At 49.1% G+C, this 20548-nt stretch overlaps 1 protein-coding gene across 7 annotated transcripts in view; it reads left to right on the forward strand.

Annotated features, from left to right (window-relative positions):
* The window catches only part of PRKDC (protein kinase, DNA-activated, catalytic subunit), a 151627-nt gene that overhangs the window by 77311 nt on the left and 53768 nt on the right, over positions 1–20548 (forward strand). For 6 of the 7 annotated variants that reach the window (XM_036829914.1, XM_036829912.1, XM_036829910.1 and 3 more), the window contains 14 exons: positions 492–619; positions 4103–4310; positions 7100–7278; positions 8480–8648; positions 8828–8893; positions 9895–9967; positions 10941–11089; positions 12613–12747; positions 13001–13120; positions 15250–15393; positions 16681–16832; positions 17352–17483; positions 18438–18549; positions 20350–20474. In XM_036829914.1, the coding sequence (XP_036685809.1) occupies positions 492–619; positions 4103–4310; positions 7100–7278; positions 8480–8648; positions 8828–8893; positions 9895–9967; positions 10941–11089; positions 12613–12747; positions 13001–13120; positions 15250–15393; positions 16681–16832; positions 17352–17483; positions 18438–18549; positions 20350–20474 (1892 nt within the window). The remainder of the gene's footprint in view (positions 1–491; positions 620–4102; positions 4311–7099; positions 7279–8479; positions 8649–8827; positions 8894–9894; positions 9968–10940; positions 11090–12612; positions 12748–13000; positions 13121–15249; positions 15394–16680; positions 16833–17351; positions 17484–18437; positions 18550–20349; positions 20475–20548) is intronic. The other variant, XM_036829913.1, reaches the window with a different exon arrangement.

A 20548-nucleotide genomic window follows, 5' to 3' on the forward strand; every position in this document is an offset into this window, starting at 1 on the left:
AAGGCGCTCTTGGAAATTCAATACACACGAGCAAAACTAAAAACCTTCACCAAATGGAAGGTGAGCTTGCAGCTGTCTCCTAGAGAGCAGAGCAAAGGGGCAAGGAGATGGAAGATGGGAGGTGAGATGAGAACACTGGACCCACAGCCTGGAGTGTGTGTGCTGTGCAGTGAGGCTGGTGTGAAGGGCGCACGCTGCCGCCCCCAGAGGGCCCGGAGCCGGGGAGAGGCCTCGTGGAGGTGAAGAGAGGACCCCAAACACGGTTAAAGGAAGAATATCTGCAAAACTTTGAGAGAATCAAAACTCAAATATTTAACGAACATTGTTATATGCCAGGCATTCCATAGCTGCAAAAATGACATATATTAGCATTTGTTAATCTTTGTGAAATTGTTATAATTTGCTTTCCCTGTTTATTTGAACTGTCAAAAAAAATCCAACGCAATTATTATTATTATCATCATTATTATTGGTGTGTGTTTCTTCTCTAGCTTCTGGATGCGTTGGAGTTATCTCAGAGTCCCGTGTTGTTGGAGTTGATGACAGAAATGCTTTGTCGGGAACAGCAGCATGTTTTGGAAGAATTATTTCAATCCACTTTCAGGAAGGTAGCCGGAAAGTAAGTCATTCCGAGTCTGGGATTCCAGGAACCATGTGTGTTTCATTTCTGTGGGAGATTATCATCTCTGTTCTTGCAAACGATGAGTGCATTATTTCAGTAGATGCAGATAAATTTTTGACAGAATCCAGCGCTCATTTACTCATTGATGATAAAACTTGCAAAAGGTCATCTATGAAAAACCAATAGCCAACAAAATATTTAATAGTGAAAGGCTGAATTTTCCTCCAAAGTTGGGAACAAGGTGAGGACATCTGTTCTTTTCTATCCAGCATAGTCCTGGAGGTCCTAGCCATTGCAGCCAGGCAAGCAAAAGAAATAAAAGGCAGTCAACTTGGAAAGAAAGAAGTAAAACTGTTTTTACTCACAGATGGCACGAGGTAGAGAATCCTAAAGATCTACAAGAAACTATGAGAACCAGTAAACAATTACAGAAAATTTGTCGGATTCAGGATACGTATTCTAATGTCATTGGTGGTTCTGTTTATGAACAGAGAACATTTGACACTATAATTACAAATGTAATACCATTCATGATAGCACCAAAAAGAATAAAACACTTGGGAATAAATTTAACACAAGAAGCACAAGACTTGTACACCAAAAATTACAACCTGTTGCTGAAGGAAATTAAAAAATTAAAGATCTAAATAGATGGAGAGATAGTCCATGCTTGTGAGTTGGAAGATTCAATATTGTTAACATGGCAGTTCTATTCAAATTGCTAGATTTAATGCACTCCATATCCAGATTCCAGCAAGCCTCATTTTTTGGGTACAGGAATTGACTAGCAGTTCCTAATATTTATAGGGAAATGCAAAGTACCCCCTTAACAGCCAAAACAATTTTGAAAAAGAGAGACAAAATTGGAGTATTTTTCACATCCCAGTTCTAAAACTTACTCCAATGCTACAGTTGTCTCTGTGAAAATTAGTTAATATTTTTCATTTTTAGAACTTTTAAAAACAAAACAGAAGTAAATTTCAATCAGTGGCAGTTGTTACTCTTTTTTATCTTCAAACTGTCCCATCTGTGGCAGTGGGAGTCCATGGCGGCCGGCTCCTAGGTTCTTGGGCAGCCTTCCTTAGTCTCTGATGTCTTTTACATGTCTTCTGGCTCAGCAGATCACCTCAGGCTCACCTTGACCCAGAGTCAATCCGTTTCTCTAGAGAGCCCTGTGAAACGGCACTTAGAGACCACAGGCTGGGTCCTCAGTGAACTTAGTGCTAGTGGGTTATAGCACTACTACCGGTTAGTGCTGTACTGAGGAATAGTTTTGTTTGTTTTAAGGAAAAGAAAAATATCCTGATACTTTCCTTTCAATCTTAACATTATGGGTTTTTTATTACTTTTATTATTTTTCCCTTACATTGTAGATTTTAATTTTTTTCTGTTCAGTGTTGTTTTGTTTTGTTTTTTTTTTTTTTTTAATAAATTATTTTATTTTATTTATTTATTTTTGGCTGTGTTCTGTCTTCGTTGCTGCGCATGGGCTTTCTGTAGTTGCGGTGAGCGGGGGCTGCTCTTCATTGTGGTGCGCGGGCTTCTCATTGCGGTGGCTTCTTGTTGCGGAGCACGGGCTGTAGGCACGGGGTCTTCAGTAGTTGTGGCGCACGGGCTCAGTCGCTCCGCGGCATGTGGGATCTTCCCGGACCGGGGCTCGAACCCGTGTTCCCCTGCATTGGCAGACGGATTCTTAACCACTGCGCCACCAGAGAAGCCCCAGTGTTGTTTTTAATAACATTTCACCAGTATTTAATTGCTGTATCCTATAATACACATAAAATATTTTCAAAACTAACACTACCAGTATTACTGCTAAGAATAATCATAGCTGGATGAAGTTAAAATTTTTAATTTTATTTATAATTTACTTAGAATATATTCTCTGAGGATATATAGTCAAATTTTGTGTTCCAGAATCACTTGAGAGTGTTTTTCAATGTGCAGTTATTATACCAATTCGTTAGGTATGCTTCAATTCATTTTCAGATCTTAGAAGTTTTTTTTTTTTTTTTGACCTAATTTTCGTATTGAATATGTAAAATACATACGTGATTTGAACGTTAGAAGTACGTAATGCGCTACATTCAGGAGCCTTGCTTCTGTCTCTTCCCTGTCCTATCGTCTTCTGCCCTTTCACCTTTTTTTCTACTTCATGTTTTCTACAGATCACACTAAATCAGCACGTAGAGATCTTCTGCTTTCCTTTTTTTTTTTTTTAAAACAACTGTGTAATTATTCACTGTGTGGAAGTACCAAGTATTTTGAAGCAGCCCCTACTGGTGGGCTTTTGGTCAGTCTTTTTGCTGATAAGAATAACGGCATAGTGAATAGCCCTGTGCACATGTCATGTTGTATTTTGCCAGTGTAGCTTTGGAGTGGATTTGTAAATGTGAGTGAAAAGGTAAATGCATTTGTGACTTTGCTAGATATCACCACATCCCCTTTTGGGGCTGTATTATTTGCATTCCTGCCAGCAGTGGATGAAAGTGCGTTTCATCACAGTCTTGCCAATAGACTATATTGTCAAACATTTGGATTTTTTCCAGCGTTAATAGGTGAGAAAGGATTTCTGAGTGTTGCTCTAATTTGTATTTCTTTTATTGTGAGTAAAATGGAACATATATTCATATATTTAATGCTCATTTGCATTTATTTTTCAGTAAACCATCTGTTGGCCCATTTATGCTCTTTTCCTTTGCCTCCTCTTTCCTTTAGCTTTCTGTGTAAGGGCTGTGCATCTCCACTGTGCTCAAAGCAGGATGCTCCTTGAGAGAACTGAAATCTAGGACAGTGTCCAGATGAATATTGCAGAGCCCATGTAGATCTAGTGGTGTCCTGCAACCTCAAATTTTTGTGACTGAATTACCTTCAAATCCAGTATTTTTGCTCTGGGTCATAGCTAACTTCTGAGCATCGAGATTTTAGAACTGGAAATGATTTTAATGATCATTCAGTCCTAACCTCTTATTTTTATAGGCGGGGAAGCTAACGCTATTCTTAATTAGTAGATTTGTAGACGGAATCGTATAGGTGATCATTCATATACCGTATTACCCAGATGAGAAAACAAAAGGCCAGCTGAATCATCTCTGCCTGGGAAGTAGGAGTGGTGGTTCATTACTGAGGAAGAGGCTGGAATTGTCTGATGAGGATTCATGATGAGTCTCAGGCTCTGGGATACATGATGGTGTCGAGGCTGAGCCTCTTCCAGAGCCTTCCAGAAAGACCATATTGAAAGTAAATGAAAAAAGTTCTTTTTCCTAATGCCTAAATAGGCATGAGGATTTCTGGGGATGAGTAAAATAATATGACTTACGTACAAATGCTTCTTGTATTTCCTGGTTTTTATACATATAATCTTTAAAGGTATTTTTCTAATTCATAGTCATTGGCATTTACTTTGCTTGTAATGTAGTAGGCCGTCATGAAATACTTGTTTCAAGCCTGAATGTGCATGTCATTTTCTTTTTTTCTTAGGAGTCCATGTGCAACACAGTTAGGCCTTCTGGATTGTGTGCACGGGATGTTCAGGAGGGATGACCTGCTTCCCAGCGTCACCCGCCAGGCGGCTGTGGACCGAGTCCTCCTCACTCTGCTGTGGCACTGTGACCTGAATGCTTTGAGGGACTTCTTCTGCAAAGTTGTGGTGGACGCCATTGATGTGTTGAAGTCCAGATTTATAAAGGTATCATGGTCTGTGATTAAATTGAATGTTAATAAGAGCTGACAGACCTCCGTGGTCAGTGTCGTTAGAAACTGCCATGTGTTCAGTCAGGGGCGTCTGTAGCTCAAGGAGCGTCCCCTCCATGTCCTGATCTCAGCCTGCAGGCATGTGGTGTCTGCATTAGTTTCCTCAGGCTGCTGTCACAAAGGACCGCAGATGTGGCTGAGAACCACAGGCCTTTATTTCCTCATAGCTCTGGAGACCAGAGGTCAGAAACCGCCTCCTGGGGCTGCACTCGCTCCGGAGGTTCTGGGGAGAGGACGGCCCTCACTCTGCCAGCCTCTGGAGGCACCAGCGTCCCTCAGCTTGTGGCCACATGGCTCCTCCCGGTGCTTCTCTGCTCGCTTGGCTTCGTCCTCCTCCTCCTCCTCCTCCTCCTCTTCTTTTTTAAAAAATCCGCTGTTTTTCTTCTTTTATTGAAGTGTAGTTGACTTACAATGTTGTGTTAGTTTCAGGTGTACACCAAAGTGATTCAGTTATACACGTACATGTGTCTGTTCTTTTTCAAATTCTTTTCCATTATGGTTTATTACAAGGAACTGAATGTTTCCTGTGCTATACAGTAGGTCCTTGTTGTTTATCTGTTTTATGTATAGTGGTTTGTATCTGCTAATCCCAAACTCCTAATTTATCTGCTGTGCCTCCCCTCCCCCTTGGTAACCACAAGTCTGTTCTCTATGTCTGTGAGTCTGTTTCTGTTCAGTAGATAAGTTCATTTGCGTCATATTTCAGATTCCACATATAAGTGATACATATGGTGTTTGTCTCTCTCTGTCTGACTTCACTTAGTATGATTATGTCCAGGTCCATCCATGTTGCTGCAAATGGCATTATTTCATTCTTTTCTTGGCTGAGTAGTATTCCATCGTATTTGTGCATCACAGCTTCAGCTTCTTTATCCACTCCTCTGTCGACGGACATTTAGGTGCTTCCAGCTTCCTCAGTTCTGTCTAATCTCTCTCTGCCTCCTGCCTGTAAATATGATTGCATTCTGGGCCCACTTGGATAATCTTCTCAGGGTCCTTCGCTTCATTTCATCTGTCTCATCCCTTCTGTTATACAAGGTAACAGTCACAGGTCTGAGGCATTGGAATGTGGGTATCTTTTTGGGGCTATTATTCAGCCTGACACAGTCTAAACCCATTACGACATCGACTTTTAAGTCCAAAAGCTCATCTAAATATTATTAGCACAAAGTCCCAAATCTCATCATCTAAATCATATAAACCGCATATGGGTGGGTTTTGGGTATGATCCATCTTGGGACCAAACTCTCTCCATTTGTGGACCTGTGAAACTAGAAAACAGATTATTTGCTTCCAGAACACAGTGGTGGGACAGGCATAGGATGATAATCACAGACATTCCTGTTCCAAACAGGAGAAAATGGAAGGAAGGAGTCTGTTTTTCAAAGCAGTTTTAAAACCTGGCTGGGCAAGTCCATTAGGTTTCAGGACCCGGGAGTAATGCTCTGTGGCCTGGCGTTCTGCCTTCTGGGCCAAAGACTCCATCCTTGGAGTCATTCTGCTTTGTTCTTGAAGGTTAGCATTTGTTCGCAGCTGAGTAGTTTTGTCTGTTTCTTGCCTGTAGAATTTTGGGAGTACAGCATCCTTTTTTCCATTTCATTTTGTCTCTGTCCCTTTCAGTTCAGCTGGTATAACATTCTCAGAAACCTTCTGTCTCCCTCGTGCTCATCCTGGAGATTCCCTCCGTGAGACGGCGGAGTCCCTTCCCTGTGCGCGGCTGCTGTGAGGCGGCTGAGCGCAGCCGTGAGCCACAGGCTTCGTTTCTTCAGCCATACCCTCAGTCTTCTCGCCAAAGCGTGCTTTCCTAACAGCCAGTCTCCTGACGTTAGTGTCTTCTACAGTCTGGATGGGCTGAGAATTTCCCAAATCATCAAGTTCTGGTTCTTTTTGCTTAACAGTTTTTGTCTCAATTAATTTCTCGCACCTCACATTCTGCTATAAGCAGCAAAGAAGCAGCCAGGCACCTCCAGTAAATTTACTTGGAAATCCTCTCAGCTCAGCATTCAAGTGCATAGCCTGCAAGTTCTGCTTTCTGCACAACTTCAGAACACTGTTCAGCTAAGTTTTCTTGTTAGCCGCCTAACAAGGATCCTCTGTCCTCCAGTTTCCAAAAATCTGGTACTTACTTCCTTTTGAGACCTCACCAGCAACTACTTTAATGTCCATATTTCTAATAAAAATATGTTTATGATGATGGGCATTCCCTAAGACAACATTGGCTTTCTGTTCACTTCCTTCTGGGTCCTCACCAGCAGTGCCTTTAATGTCGATATTTCCTAACAGTGGTCTCTACAGGGCAAGCTAGGCCTTTTCTGTCATGCATGGCAAAAATTTTTTCTACCTCTACCCTCTGTTCAATTCCAAAGCCACTTAAGGTATTTTTTTCATTTGTTGCAGTAGCGCTCCAACTTTTGGTACCAAAATGTGTCTTAGTTTCCTTAACCTGCCGTAATAAATTATCATAAGCTTGGTGGCCCAGAACAAAAGTTTATCCTCTCACAGCCTTGGAGGCCAGAAGTCCCAAATGAGTTTCACTGAGGTGAAGTCAGTATTTGCTGCCACACTAAATAGAACACATCAATACTTACATCCACGTTTTAGCTCTTGGGCTACCTCTTGTTGAAGTGGTTTAACATCTTTGTTAAAATTACTTTCAATGTAAAGGGCATTGAGTATTAAATTTGATTTATTCAGTAAAATATTTTTCCTGTTATCTTTTCTTAGCTGAATGAATCTTCCTTTGATACTCAAATCACCAAGAAGATGGGCTACTATAAGATGCTCGATGTGATGTACTCTCGTCTTCCGAAAGACGATGTTCACTCCAAGGGATCTAAAATCAATCAAGCATTCCACGGCTCGTGTGTCACAGAAGGAAATGAACTTACAAAGACCCTTATTAAGTAAGGTTTTACTTAATTTCGGATTGTATTTAACTTGTTAATATTTTTGATACATATATCTTTACGCATGTATATAACGTGAATTAATGTTTAAACACTGAATTTTTAGTTTTCCTATGTACAGACTACTTAGATGGACTTTAATTCAGCATGTTATTGGGTAACGTTTTATCCTATACACATCTTCTATACAGAGTAAAGCTCTTTTTCTTTTACTGTTTTTTCCTACTATTTTTTCTCCCTCAATAGCTTGATATGTTTTTAGTGGTATGATTTACAGTAAGGAGGGATTTAGTGTATTTTATTTTTTCTATCATTTGAAATTAAAGGAGTGTTAAATACTTCTAAGCAGACGTTTTGTAAAGCACAGAGTAGTCAGATACGTTTTCTCTGAAGCCGGCCTTCTGGTGAGGTTCCTCTTAGTGTTGAACACCGATGTGCCAGGTCTCTGCAGACTCACCTCTAGCTCCTCTGACCCTCTCCTCACGTGTCCTCCTCAGTGGATGACGTCGTCACCACGAGCGTCCTGGGGGTCGTGTTATTGCTCCTTCTGAATCTCTTCAACCTCTGCACACACCCTGCCGGCCCCAGAGCTGGTGGATTTGTGTCCGCGGGGCTCCTGGCACCAGTGGCTCGTGTGGCGCTGGGGTTGCTGGTGAAGCGCCGCAGGGGCCTCCTGCGTGATGGGTCTGCCTGCCCCGAGGCCTGCCGCTCTCAGCCCCGCTGCCAGAGTGACCGTCCGTGTGTTACAGGCACCCGACTGTTCTGTTTCCCAGCCTGAAGCCCTTCGGAGGGACCGCGTCCTAGTAGCAGGGGCCGGCGGGCTTCTCCCCCGAGGGCTGGGCGGTAACCGCTCCGGCTTCCTGGGCCCCGTGGGGCGGCCGGCAGCAGCGTGGATGCGGGGGGCCGTGTCCGGGCCGCACCGTGCTCGCGTGCTCGCGGCGGCCGGCCGCACCCCCGCAGCCGGCAGGGCGAGACCGCGCTCCTGGGTGCGGCTGGCCGCCGCCCCCCCACGCCCTCGCGGTGCCCGCGTGCCGCTTCCCCAGGGTCGGTTCAGGCCCGGCCTGGTGGAGCCCTTCCTGCCCCTCAGGCGGGGCCGCCGCCCGCCCGGCCTGCTGCGGCCCCGGTAGGTGTGGGTGTGGGCGCCCGTGGGGCCGGCTCACCCCGCTGGACGGACTGACGCTCGCCCGGCCGCCCGCAGGCTGTGCTACGACGCCTTCACGGAGAACATGGCGGGGGAGGCCCAGCTGCTGGAGCGCAGGCGGCTGTACCACTGTGCCGCCTACAACTGCGCCATCGCCGCCATCCGCTGTGTCTTCGCCGAGCTCAAGTTTTACCAGGGCTTCCTGTTCAGTGAGAAGCCGGAGAAGGTAGGCCCCTCCCGGCTGCCGGCCGGCCGGGCTGCCGGGGCTCTGCGCCCCCCGGGCCGCGGTGGGCGTGCTCCTCCAGCCCTGCGTGCGGACGTGGGGGCGGGGCCCTGGGGTGGCGTCGGCGCCCGGCGTCTGCGCCCGGCGCTCAGGCGTCTTCACGTGGGGCTTTGCGTTCGCAGAACTTGCTCATTTTTGAAAATCTGATAGACCTGAAGCGCTGCTACACGTTTCCCATAGAAGTGGAGGTGAGTGAAATTTTTCGTGGTGTTTCCAGGCTACGAACACTTCGCACACAGCACACTTATGCTTATAGAGAAACACACTCATCGCGCTGAACATTCACTGCCCAGTCCTCAAGTCCGCTGTGAGCTGTCAACACTGGCAGCTTCTTACAGTTTGACCCGAGATACGATCTCAGGCAACTACAAAACGGTGGTCATGACTCGGGTTTTCCCTCAACTTGTGAAGGAGAGAAAGTGCCGCTGAAAGGAGCTCTTAGGACACATCCCTGAGGTTGTTTTCTGAAGTTCCTCTGGTCAGTGAAGTTGAGCTCCACCCCGATGCAGGGTTAGGCCCTGGGGGCCCTGGTGGGAGGCTCGGCGCATCACGGGCGCCGGGAGCACACGTCTTGGGGGGAAGATGCTCTGGCAGAGGAGCCGAGCTCAGCGGAGGCCGGGGGGCTGGGCAGAGCGAGCGGGGGCTGGGGGGCGGGCGGGCGCTCTGGCCTCCACCCCTCGTAGTCTGCCTGGTGGCTCACAGGTCCAGGCCAGTGCTTGCTTCCCGCCTTGAGCCCTTTTGGAACAAGACTGGAAAGTTTCTTCTAGGCCTGTGTTCAAAGAACTAAAGACATGAAATAATAAACACACACGTCCATTAAGCCTTCAGACACTTACTGTGCATTACTTGTGGATTCCGCCGCGGCCGTGAGGCGCTGTGACCTGTCGTGACTTTACAGTCCAGGGAGCTGAGGCTCATAAGTGCAGACGACGGGTCCCCAGGCCTGTGGCTGGGAGGGGTGCAGCCCACGCGGGTCCCAGAGCCCGAGGGGGGCACCAGCTCCTGGCACCCGGCGGGGGAGGGGGGCCTTCCTGAAGGGCGCCCGCCTGTCTTTGTGGGGGGTTTTCAGTGCTTTTAAGTTTGGTTAAAGTTTTTGCTTAAAAGTTAATATTTGCCAGATTGCTACTAAAATAGAAAATATGTGACCACGATTCTAAAAAGTCTTCAGTTGTTTGTTTTTGCCTAATAGGTTCCTATGGAAAGAAAGAAGAGGTACATTGAAATTAGGAGAGAAGCCAGGGAAGCAGCTAATGGGGACTCAGGTAGGACGTTTTCAAAATGATGAGAAAGATTCCAGTAGTTGGTATTTGTTATATAAGTAGACAATACTTTAAATACCCCAACGTTGGAACTGAATTTGAAAATTTTTATTTTCAAGTGGCAAATGGAATTGTACTTTGAAAGAAATGCAGTTAGTTAAACTTTAACAGCACAGAAACATCTCAGGTTGGCCAGAGGGGGCTCAGATGTGGTATGCTTTTTTAACAAAAGCAAGATTGGCCTGCATTTATTTGCTTGTTTTCAGATTATGTTTGTGTGTTATTTAGATACTTTCAGAACCCTGTGTGACAATACAGCCCCATCCTGCCACTCCTCTCCTGCAAACCTCCCATCGGCTCCCACCTCCCCGCTATACCCCTGTCTGCTCCCTGCACCCCAGGGCGTTTGCTGTGATGTTCCCCCAGGCGGACTAATCTCGGCCCCAGAGGCCAGCATGGCCCCTTCCTCTGAAGGAAGTTCTCCTAGCCTCCCTGTTTAGAATCAACTCTCTCTCCCTCCACACGCTCCTGGTTTCAATTTGTTGCGTAATTATCTTCATAGCTTTTTTTTCTTCTTCTTGATTTGCGGATAAAATTTGGACCAGTTTTCTGAGTTCCTTAGCTACTTTGAAGTAGCTATTTTCCAGTGGCACCTCTTGCAGCGTTTACGTTAGGCTGTAAGGGCAGAGTGCACACCATCAGAATTTTCAGTGCGAGAAGCTCTGTTAGCGTCACACCCAAAAACTGGATCTAGTTCAGCTTCATGCCTTTGTTTGCGACAAAGAGTAACTGCTCAGTGGGGACAGAGTGCGAGGAGGTCCCCCCAGGCCCTTTTTGCTTTGTGGACCTGGGTGGTGAGTGAGAACCACGGGTTTGATGAACGCCTTTGGTGCAGGTATCCGGGTATCACTTGAGCGTAGAGAAACCCATTTCTTACTAGTTTGAGTAAATGTAGTTCCTTCTCTTTTTGCTTCAGGCGGCCCGTGTTATATGTCTTCCTTGTCATATCTGGCAGACAGTAGCCTGAGTGAGGAAATGAGTCAGTTTGACTTCTGCACTGGAGTTCAGAGCTACTCGTATGGCTCCCAAGACCCTCAGTCCACCGCCGGCCGTTTCTGGAGACGGGTGATTACCGAATGCTGTTGTCTGGGAGGGAAAGGGAGCCTCGGGGCGGCGGGGCCCCAGCCTCTCGTCCTGGGGTGCAGCGTCTGACCCCGCCGGCACGCAGGGCGGGTTCACGTTAGCCGGGCTTCTCCCGCGGTCAGGTCAGTGTTTGCATCAGAGCCGCGGGAGGGTGAGGCCCTCCCGAGAGAGCTGACCGCGCTGGCTGACTGTTGTCCCCCGCCCCGGGGAGGGGTGTGTGCTGTCAGCGTCCCGGCCTGAGCGGAAACTCCTCCCTGAAGGGCGGGCTCTGGCGACGGGCAGGGGGTGCACTGGGTCTGACAGCTGCTTTGAGAGGTTGAGCTCAGTCTCTCTTCTGGGGTCCAGCAGCTCACGGGGTCGTCCACAGCTCACAGAGCCGCTTTCCCGGCACAGCACTCCGTTTCTAGCTTGGGCTGACCTCACGCTGGTCGTTCTTTCAGAGAGAACCCTCCCCCCCCGCCCCCCTGCCCCGTCCCAGCTCTGCAGGCGGCCCGAGGCGGTGGCTCTGGCCGCCCGCGTGCTGAGTGGGCCTAGGTACGGCCGCCCGTGGCCACGCGCTCCCTTCCCGCCTCTCCGGGGGCCTTGCTGGGAGCGCCTGTCTCTCTCGTCTCCCGTGACCCTGGTTGTGTGTCGGTTACTGTTCGGTGCCGAGTGAGCCTGCTGTCACCAACCCGTGACAGCCCACCTCTCTCTTCTGCCCCAGTTTGTAGACGTTACCCATCGCCTGGGGCCAAACACCACGGGCACGGCGGTTGTGAGAGGAGTGCGTGTCCAGGGCTGTCCGTCTTGGGAGGTGGCGCTCTGGAGTGGTTGCTGCCACCAGGGCCGACGGAAGGACGGGATTCACTGGGGCCGCCTTTTTTCCTCTCTCTGCGCACTCCCCACAAGCCCTTAGAAGCCCAGGCTGACCCGTAGCCAAAGCTGTGCTCTCAGCGTTTCTTAAGCTGTCCTTTCCTGGAAGCGGTCTGTGCTAGGAACCATCCAGATCAGCTGTGTGTGTGTGAAATACACCATACATGTGTGTAGAACCTCAGTGCAGCATCACACTTATAAAATGACTATTCCTGCTCGTTTTTCTTAAAAAGGATCAAGAATGTTTTAAAAGTTTTGTTCTATTATTGATTGAAACTTTAGGGCAAATTAAGGAGTTTACAAAGTTTTTCAGAGTACTGAGAAAAATAGGTAAAAACTTATTCTATAATTCTACTTCAGTAGCTCTACTTTCTACATAAAGTGGCAACTAAGAATGACGTAGGCTGCGGCTCTCAAGATGTAGAGGGTCTGGGCCCGCCGGGACGCACACGTCTGAACTTTGTCCGAAGCGGCCGGTGTCTGCAGTGACACCCTGACCTGAGCGCGACCCTGGAGGAGAGCCGTGCGGCTGGGGGCGAGGGGATGGGATACTTCTCGAGGAGACGTGAGGTCCCCTGTGTGTGAGCCATTTGACCCGGAGACGCCGAGTGCCCTCCTCTGGGCCGCCATCTCACCGGCCTCTCCCTCCCCAGGAACGTCCAGACCCCGAGGTCCCAGGCGACGTGCTGGAGCTGGAGATGGACGAGCTAAATCGGCACGAGTGCATGGCCCCCATGGCGGCGCTGGTCCGGCACATGCAGAGGCTGCAGGCTGCTCGGCCAGGAGAGGTGCCTGGGCTGGGCCGGGGTTGCGGTGTGGGTTCACAGGCGCGCTGATCTTCCCGGTCTCGCTCACCGCCACTCGCCCCCGTCACGCTGAGAGCGAGCAGTTCACATCGAAGACTAAACCGGATTCCATCTCAGACACATGTGATGTCTTGTCACTCGTCTCCTGCCCTGTCGTTGTTGTCTCGTAGTGTCAAAATATGAAGCTGTTTTGTTCCGCTTCCTTACTGAAGTAATTTTGAGTGTATTATTTCAGGGTTCAGTGCCAAGAAGTCTTCCTCCATGGATGAAATTTCTTCACGACAAACTAGGAAATCCATCAGTATCGTTAAATATCCGTCTCTTCTTAGCCAAGCTTGTTATTAATACAGAGGAAGTAAGTAATTTATGATTTCTTTAAAAATTCTTTGCAATTACATGCATCTACTTAAAAAAAAAAAACACCCACAGTGAAGAAAGATGTACAGGGTCAGAGCGTGGCGTTATTCTCTGAATCAGTTCGCCGACTTGTGTTCTTTGTGCAGCGTCGTTCCTCTGTCATTTTCTTGTAAAACACGTAAATTAACTTCTTTAGAGTTAGAAGCGACCTGTGTTAGGAAGTGTACGTGTTGGCGGTTGTCTTATGGTTGCCAGCCTTCCTGGTTTAGGGCAGCAAAGAAGGTGGGGAAAGAGTCCTTCGTTGCTGTGTTTATCCGTTGGAGAGGGGGCTGGGCAAAGGCAGAGGGAGCCTCTGAAGGGGGCTGGGAGGAGGGCCCTCCCAGGCAGCAGACGGCAGGCCCCTCAAGGCCCTCGAGCGGAGAAGAGGCCTGGCCTGGGACTGCAGCAGGGCCCCTTCCTCGGGGTCACACTTGATTTCTAGCTGCTGGGGCTCAGACAACAGAAACCACGACCCTGTTTGCGCTGGAGCCAGAAGCCCGAGGCCAGGGTGTCGGCTGGGTGGTTCCTGCTGAAGATGTGACTGGGCCTCTCCCAGCTGCTGTGGGCCGCAGGCATTTGTTGGCCTGTGGATGGTCTTCTCTCTCAGTGTACACACCTGTCTCATGTGTAAAAATTTCCCTTTTAACAAGGACACTGTTACTCAGGGTTAAGGCCCACCCTAATGACTTTCTTTTTAACTCGATTCTCTTCCAAGACCCCGTTTCTAAATAGGGTCACATGTACAGGTACAGGGAGTTAGGAGGACCTCAGCATCCTTTTGGGGCTCACAGTTCAGACCACAATACTTGGGGCTCACACCTGATTTCCAGCTGGTGTTGCTGTGGGTGCTGACTTGATGGCCGGCAGACGGGAGCTGGTGTCTGGTATCTGGTTCGATAAGGGGGCTGCTGAGCTGTGCTCACGCGTGTGGCATGAGGTGCCTCTGGAATCACTGCAGGTGGCCCTGCAGCGTCGCACACGCCCAGAGCTCGGGAACGGCGGGGGCCCATTGTGCTGTGGAGCGAAAGATGAGAACTAGTGTTTACAGCTGTTTTTAAGACTTGAGCCTTGAATTTATCCTCTTCTTACAGTTTAATAATATAGTAAAGAAGTTTATGTTTAAAATTTATAAATACACCAGTAGACATACGTGGAGAGTGTAAGCTTTTTTTTAACCTATGGGGTACATGATCAAAAAAGATTTGTGACCACACAGATTTAAGCTGTGAGAGTAGATGAGAAAACATTTGGAAAAAGAAGGTGGCAGAGGGGAAGAAGTTTGATAGTCTGAGTTACATTTCAGTCTGCAGTTTCTGAAATAGATTAAATGGAATCTAGTGTTTGGAGATGCTTTGGATTTCAGAGATCTTGGGCATGTTTAGTCTGTAGTAGAATGACTTCTACAGCATGGGAAGAAATGAAAAAGCAATTAGCCTCATGCACCTAATTTTTATATTCTCCTTTTTAATTTACCCTGTGCATTTGCATCCGGTAAAAAGTAGGATCCTCCAGGGCTGCATGTTACTCAGATGGGGAGAGCTTGGTGTAGAATGCCTTCGTTTTTATTTCTCCGAGCGTGGGTGTGGCAGAAGGGTTTTTTTTTTTTAAACATCTTTATTGAAGTATAATTGCCTTACAATGGTGTGTTAGCTTCTGCTTTATAACAAAGTGAATCAGTTATACATATACAATATGTTCCCATATCTCTTCCCTCTTGCATCTCCCTCCCTCCCACCCTCCCCATCCCACCCCTCTAGGTGGTCACAAAGCACCGAGCTGATCTCCCCGTGCCATACGGCTGCTTCCCACTAGCTATCTATTTTACATTTGGTAGTGTATATATATGTCCATGACACTCTCTCACTGCAAAGAGCAGATCAGTCAGAACCCGTTTCCTTTGCGCTGTGGTTTCAGGGCCCGTGAGGAAAGACTTCAGCTGAGAATCTAATCGAATTACGCAGCGTAGTTGTTGGCATTCACATCTGTTTTGAATTTAGCTCGAGTTGTAACAGAGAATGGTGTTCCTGAACTCACGTCTTGGTTACTCAGGGCATTCCTGTGACATGTGACCTTTGAACTCTCGCCTAGGTCTTCCGGCCTCACGCGAAGCACTGGATCGGCCCCCTGCTGCAGCTGGTGGTCTCCGAAAACAGCGTTGGGGGCGGGATCCACTACATGGTGGTGGAGATCGTGGCCACGGTTCTCTCGTGGACGGGAGTAGCGACTCCTGTGGTGAGAGCAGATGCGTCTTTGGCGCCCGCTCCCTGAGCAGCGCTGGACGTGGTCCCGGCCCCTGTCCGTCCTCAGTGTTTCCAGCCGGGATCGTGCCCGTCTGTGCTGCTGCTCTCCCGGGCGGCCTCGTTTGACTGCCTCAGTTCTGTCTTGTTGGGTCTGCTTTCGTTAATTCCTCCAGCCTTGCTTTTAGTTTTAAGCTATCAGGTGTTTGTGCTGTTTTGCTTATTGCTTTAACTTGCTAGGAGCTTGGAAACTGATCACTGGTTAATTAAAAGTACGTGTAAAATAAACGTCTGTAGACCCTGAGCGTGAGGGTCTGAAAACGTCTCCTCTGACTGAGGTCATGAGCCTCTGGCATTCGTCTTGCCAGCCTCCCTACTCCCAGAGTGTGACGGTGGCCTGTGATGGCTGAGATTGCTAAGGAAGTGCCCCTGGAGAAGGGCACCGGCCAGTCCTGACGCAGGGTGGGTCTGTGTGCTGGAGCTCTGCCCGCTGGCTTAAAGATGTCAGCACTAATAGTGTCCAGAGTTCTCGTGGAAAGATGTCCTGGGACGGCCCTTATTCAACATAATATGTGTCCACGGAGCTGTCCCACGTGTTTGTGTCGGGATGTGCCCGTCCCGTTTTGCAGCAAACCAAGTCTAACTGAGGAGCCGTTGGAAGAGCTTGGTTCAGATGTCAGGCGTTCAGCTGGGCTAGGAGAGTGAGCTGCCAGGTGTCAGGGTAACTGATTAGAGCAACAGCCAAGGTGAACGTCACAGTGAACCTTTCACCACGCGTTGCAGTAGTCTGAGCAAGAGGCTGAAACCAGAGGAAGCGCGTCTTCCCTGCCCCCGACACCCATTCCGTGTACCCCACGGAACAGCCTCCCGGTCGAGGGTCAGGGGGCCGGCACAGATGTGGGTGTCACCTCACGGTAGAGGGAGACCCAACGGAAAGGCTCCAGCAGTTTGGTGGGACCCTGGGGTTGGGAGGAACGCAGTGGGGGGGGCGCGTCTTCAGGGTCCCCTCCCTCCCCGTAGGGAGGTCCCAGCAGAGGCCCTGGGGAGGGTCCGAGGGTCTGGCGGGGGCAGGGGTGCTGCAGGGCCCCGGCGGCCTCTCCGCCCACTGGGTGGAGGCCCGCTAGGTGAAGCCTTCGTGTTGCAGCCGCACAGGTGGCTTTTAACCCGGAGGCAGACTCCCCGTTGAATGCCCACTTTCTTTTATAAATGGACTTCTGGGTCAAAAAATGCTTTCCCAGAGTGCAGTGCTACGTATTTACATAGAATTTCTATACCTTTTTAGGGGGTCCCCAAAGATGAAGTGTTAGCAAATCGATTGCTTCATTTTCTAATGAAACACGTTTTTCATCAAAAAAGAGCTGTGTTTCGACATAACCTTGAAATTATAAAGACGCTTGTTGAGTGCTGGAAGGATTGTTTATCCATCCCTTACAGGTATAAATTTACTAGATTTTGCGGTGTCGTTTAAAGATCTTTTACACCTAGCACGTTGTGCGTGATGCTTACAGTGAAAATTACTTGAACGGGTAGAAGGAGGAATGTGATCCGTGGTGGAATGTACTGGTAAGGTGGACTGTTGCCGCTAATGAATGCAGGCTCCGCGTTCCTTACTAGAAGCACCTCTGGGCGGCCATCGTCTGCAGGTGTGGGGTTTGCCCTGCTCTTCACTGCCCCCCCCCCCCAGGGGTGATTCCTGCCGGGCACAACCTGGGGCAAACTAAAACTGCCAAAAGGTTTTACTATCAACCGAGGGGGGATTAGGACCAGTAATCAGATTGTAAGAAAGGTAGCAGTGCCTGTGTTGCAAAGGCAGAGTAACCTGGGTGTGAATAAAGAGGGCGGGAAAAGGAGAAGTATTTCTTACCCTGAAAATTAGCCATAGAAAGTTTTATGTTTGTCTTCCGGCTTCTTATGTATGACAAGTTACACTGTTCCTTTATGCTCTCGTTTCAGGTTAATGTTTGAGAAGTTTTCCAGCAAAGATCCTAATTCTAAAGACAATTCCGTAGGAATTCAGTTATTGGGCATCGTGATGGCCAACGCCTTGCCTCCATACGACCCAAAGTGCGGCATAGAGAGCGTGAGGTCAGTGTCGTGCGTTCGCGTGGGTCCTTTGTGTGGTTGAAGCGTACCGGAATCGGACTGGAGACCGGAATATGGTTTAATTTTGATAAATTTAAGGACTAGGACCCATGTTAAAAGTATTTCGAAGAAATATGTTAGTGGAGTGAATGAGGGAAGTGAGTTTTTAAAAATGAGTGTAGTTTTTTCACGTAGTTTTGGCAGACACGGTGTTAGCTATTTTTGTTATTTTCTAAAGTGACATTTTCACCCTTTATTCCCGAAAGCAGCATGAGCTCTGGAGAGCAGTCACTTCAGGGTCATGACCACAAAGCAGGTGGCCAGGCCCTGCTGCCCTTCGCTGTGTCTCTGCCACAGCTGCAGCCTCCGGCTCCTCATCACCCGGGGGGGTCCACGTGGAGGGGCTTTAGCAGGACAGTGCTGACTTCACAGAGAGGAGCTGGGGCCCACGCAGAGCCGGCTGCTTGGTCAAGTTCACGCCTGCCGACGTTTCCCGTCTCTTTGGAAGCTCTTGCTATCTCGCTGGTCCTCCAGGGTCAGCCTCTGCGGCACCGGGCGCGCCGGGCGCCTGGTGTCACGGCTGGACGTGCGGCCCAACACAGGGTCAACGGGAAGTGGTTAACTTTTGGACAAGTGACTTCTCTGAGCTCACGTGCTGCTGTCATGAGGCTGAGAGCATCCCCCCCACCCCCGAGTCTCTGCATGTCCTTCTCCTGTGGTATAGACGCCTTTAACGGGGTCAGATCTCAGGTCGCAGCTGATTTCACTGCAGGCCCTGCAGGCCGAGCCTCCACAGTTGTGTCAGAGGTTCTGCGTGTCTGCACCTGGAGCCGCACAGGTGGTCTGGGCCCTGTTCAGGTGCCATTCATCTCTGGGCCTGGGGAGTAAAGTGATACGCTTCTGTCAGACAATGGGATGGGTGGTTTTATGCTTATTTACTTTCTACATTTGTTGTAGGTACTTCCAACCTTTGGTCAATAACATGTCCTTTGTCAAATATAAAGAGGTGTATGCGGCAGCAGCAGAAGTTCTGGGACTTATTCTTCGATATCTAACCGGGAGAGAAAAGGTGAGTGTGCTGTGCGCTTTATATAAATACTTCTGTTTCAGCTTTGACTTGACGTGGCCCTTGTTACTTGTAGCCCCTACACTAGGAAACCAAAGTGGGCATTCTGGAGTTATTACTATTTTACTCTCTTTCCTACTATATACAGTGCTCAGATTTTTAAAAAGATGTGATTTTTTTTTTTTCCAGACTCTTGGAAACTTGGCAAACATGTAAAGGTGGTAACTTTCTTTTTATTGTAAAAATCAGGATATGAGTATGTAAGCAGCTTTCACTCCTCTGAATTTGGCCTCAGGAGTCCCTTTTGGAGAAACTGTCCTGGTAGAGCCTTGCTGTGGTTCAGGCGAAGTAAACGGGTAGAGCCCTCCGCTTGTACTTTTGGACGTAATGTAGCTGTTGGATAGGAGAGGGCTTCTCAGGGAAGGGCTCTCCATCTCTGCCCTGCCCACTCTGCACGACTGTGAGAAGGGCCTGGTCGCGTCTCTAAGCACGGCACGCATTCTCCATAAGTTATCATTAAGACGTGCGTAGAACCGCGTGGGCCATGTATGGAAATGGCGGGCTGTAACTTACTGCCGTGTGGCTGTCCCCCGTGGCTTAGCATGCTGGGGCCTGCAGAGCTGGTCCCCCACCGTGACAAGACGCCGGGTTGCAGCCTGCCCAGGACGGCACGCTGGACCAGTCCTCGGCCCTTTGTCACTGCTTGCAGGACACTCTCTGCCCTCTCCTGCGCTGCCGTGTCTTCTCCCCCAGCCTCACGGCTTGAGAACTGCCTGTGCGTGGTCCCCAAGTTCCTGTCTCCAGTCCCTCCCCTCCTGCAAGGAGCCAGGGCGAGGAGCGGCTTGGGAGAAGCCAGGGGGTCCTGAGGGCACCAAGGCCGCCCACAGTATACTGGACCCCTGCCCATTTCACCAGTAAGGCATTTATTTGGATTTAGAACATTTAGCAAAATTAAATTAAGCTAAGAAGAAATAGAGCCCCGCCCCCCCAAGAAAATCAAACTTCACTTATAATTTGTTTTCGGGACTACTAGCTATTTTTGTAAAATAAAAACGTATTCAAATTCACAATCTTGTAACGATACGATTCTAATGTCCTTTAGTGGTGGCTTTCAATTTACATAGTACGCTTAATTTTCACCATGGGTGGAGCACATTACGGCAGAGCCCAGGCTTCATCTCTCTTGACTTAAATTTCAACTTAATGGGAATGATAAACCCTCTTGTTCTGCATAGTTCTTTTCTGAATATAAAATGGCATTGATTTAGTGTAGAGCTTTGGAAAGCAGAGTGGAACACAGAAGTAGGGGTCACTCGTGTTCTGACCACTGACCAGCCTGGCCCCTGGACCGTGGGCTCTGGTCCCGATCACCCCTCGTGCTCCCTCGTTGTCCCGTGCCGTCAGGGTCCCGTGTTCTGTGGCTGGGCACTTGCTCCCTGGTGGGCACAGGCTCTGGGGGAGCGGCCCGGCCGCCGGGGACCTGTGGCAGGGGAAGGCAGGTGCAGGGGGATGGGCAGGGCGCATGCAGATCGAGTTCTCTGAAGCTGGTTTGACCAGAGGCGTGAACACTAAGCACCGTTGAGCCGCTGGTTTTCGTTCAGCTTCTCAAGTGACTTGCTGGCAGCGTTCTGGTGTCAGAAGGAAGTATAATCTTGATCATCCTGACGCCTGGGGTGTGGCCACAGCCCCCAAGCCTCTGGAGGTGCCCAGTGCTCAGAGACCCCCGGGGCCTCCACCTTGTGACGCTGTTCTTAACCGAAGTTCCCGCCTGGTGTGTATTTGAGACAAAGCTTAATCTTCCAGATGCTGGAGGAGTCTGTGTGCGAACTGGTGGTAAAGCAGTTGCAGCGGCATCAGCACGCGGCGGAGGACAAATTTATCGTGTGCTTGAACAGAGCCGCCAAGAACTTCCCTCCTCTTGCCGACAGGTGGGGGTCAGCGCCGCCTCCCTGCTCCTGCCGGGGGGGGGGGGGTGGATGGGGGCGGTGGTGGGGGTCGGCGC

The sequence above is a fragment of the Balaenoptera musculus genome, chromosome 17 (assembly GCF_009873245.2).
Source record: "Balaenoptera musculus isolate JJ_BM4_2016_0621 chromosome 17, mBalMus1.pri.v3, whole genome shotgun sequence".
In the NCBI taxonomy this organism is placed as follows: domain Eukaryota; kingdom Metazoa; phylum Chordata; class Mammalia; order Artiodactyla; family Balaenopteridae; genus Balaenoptera; species Balaenoptera musculus.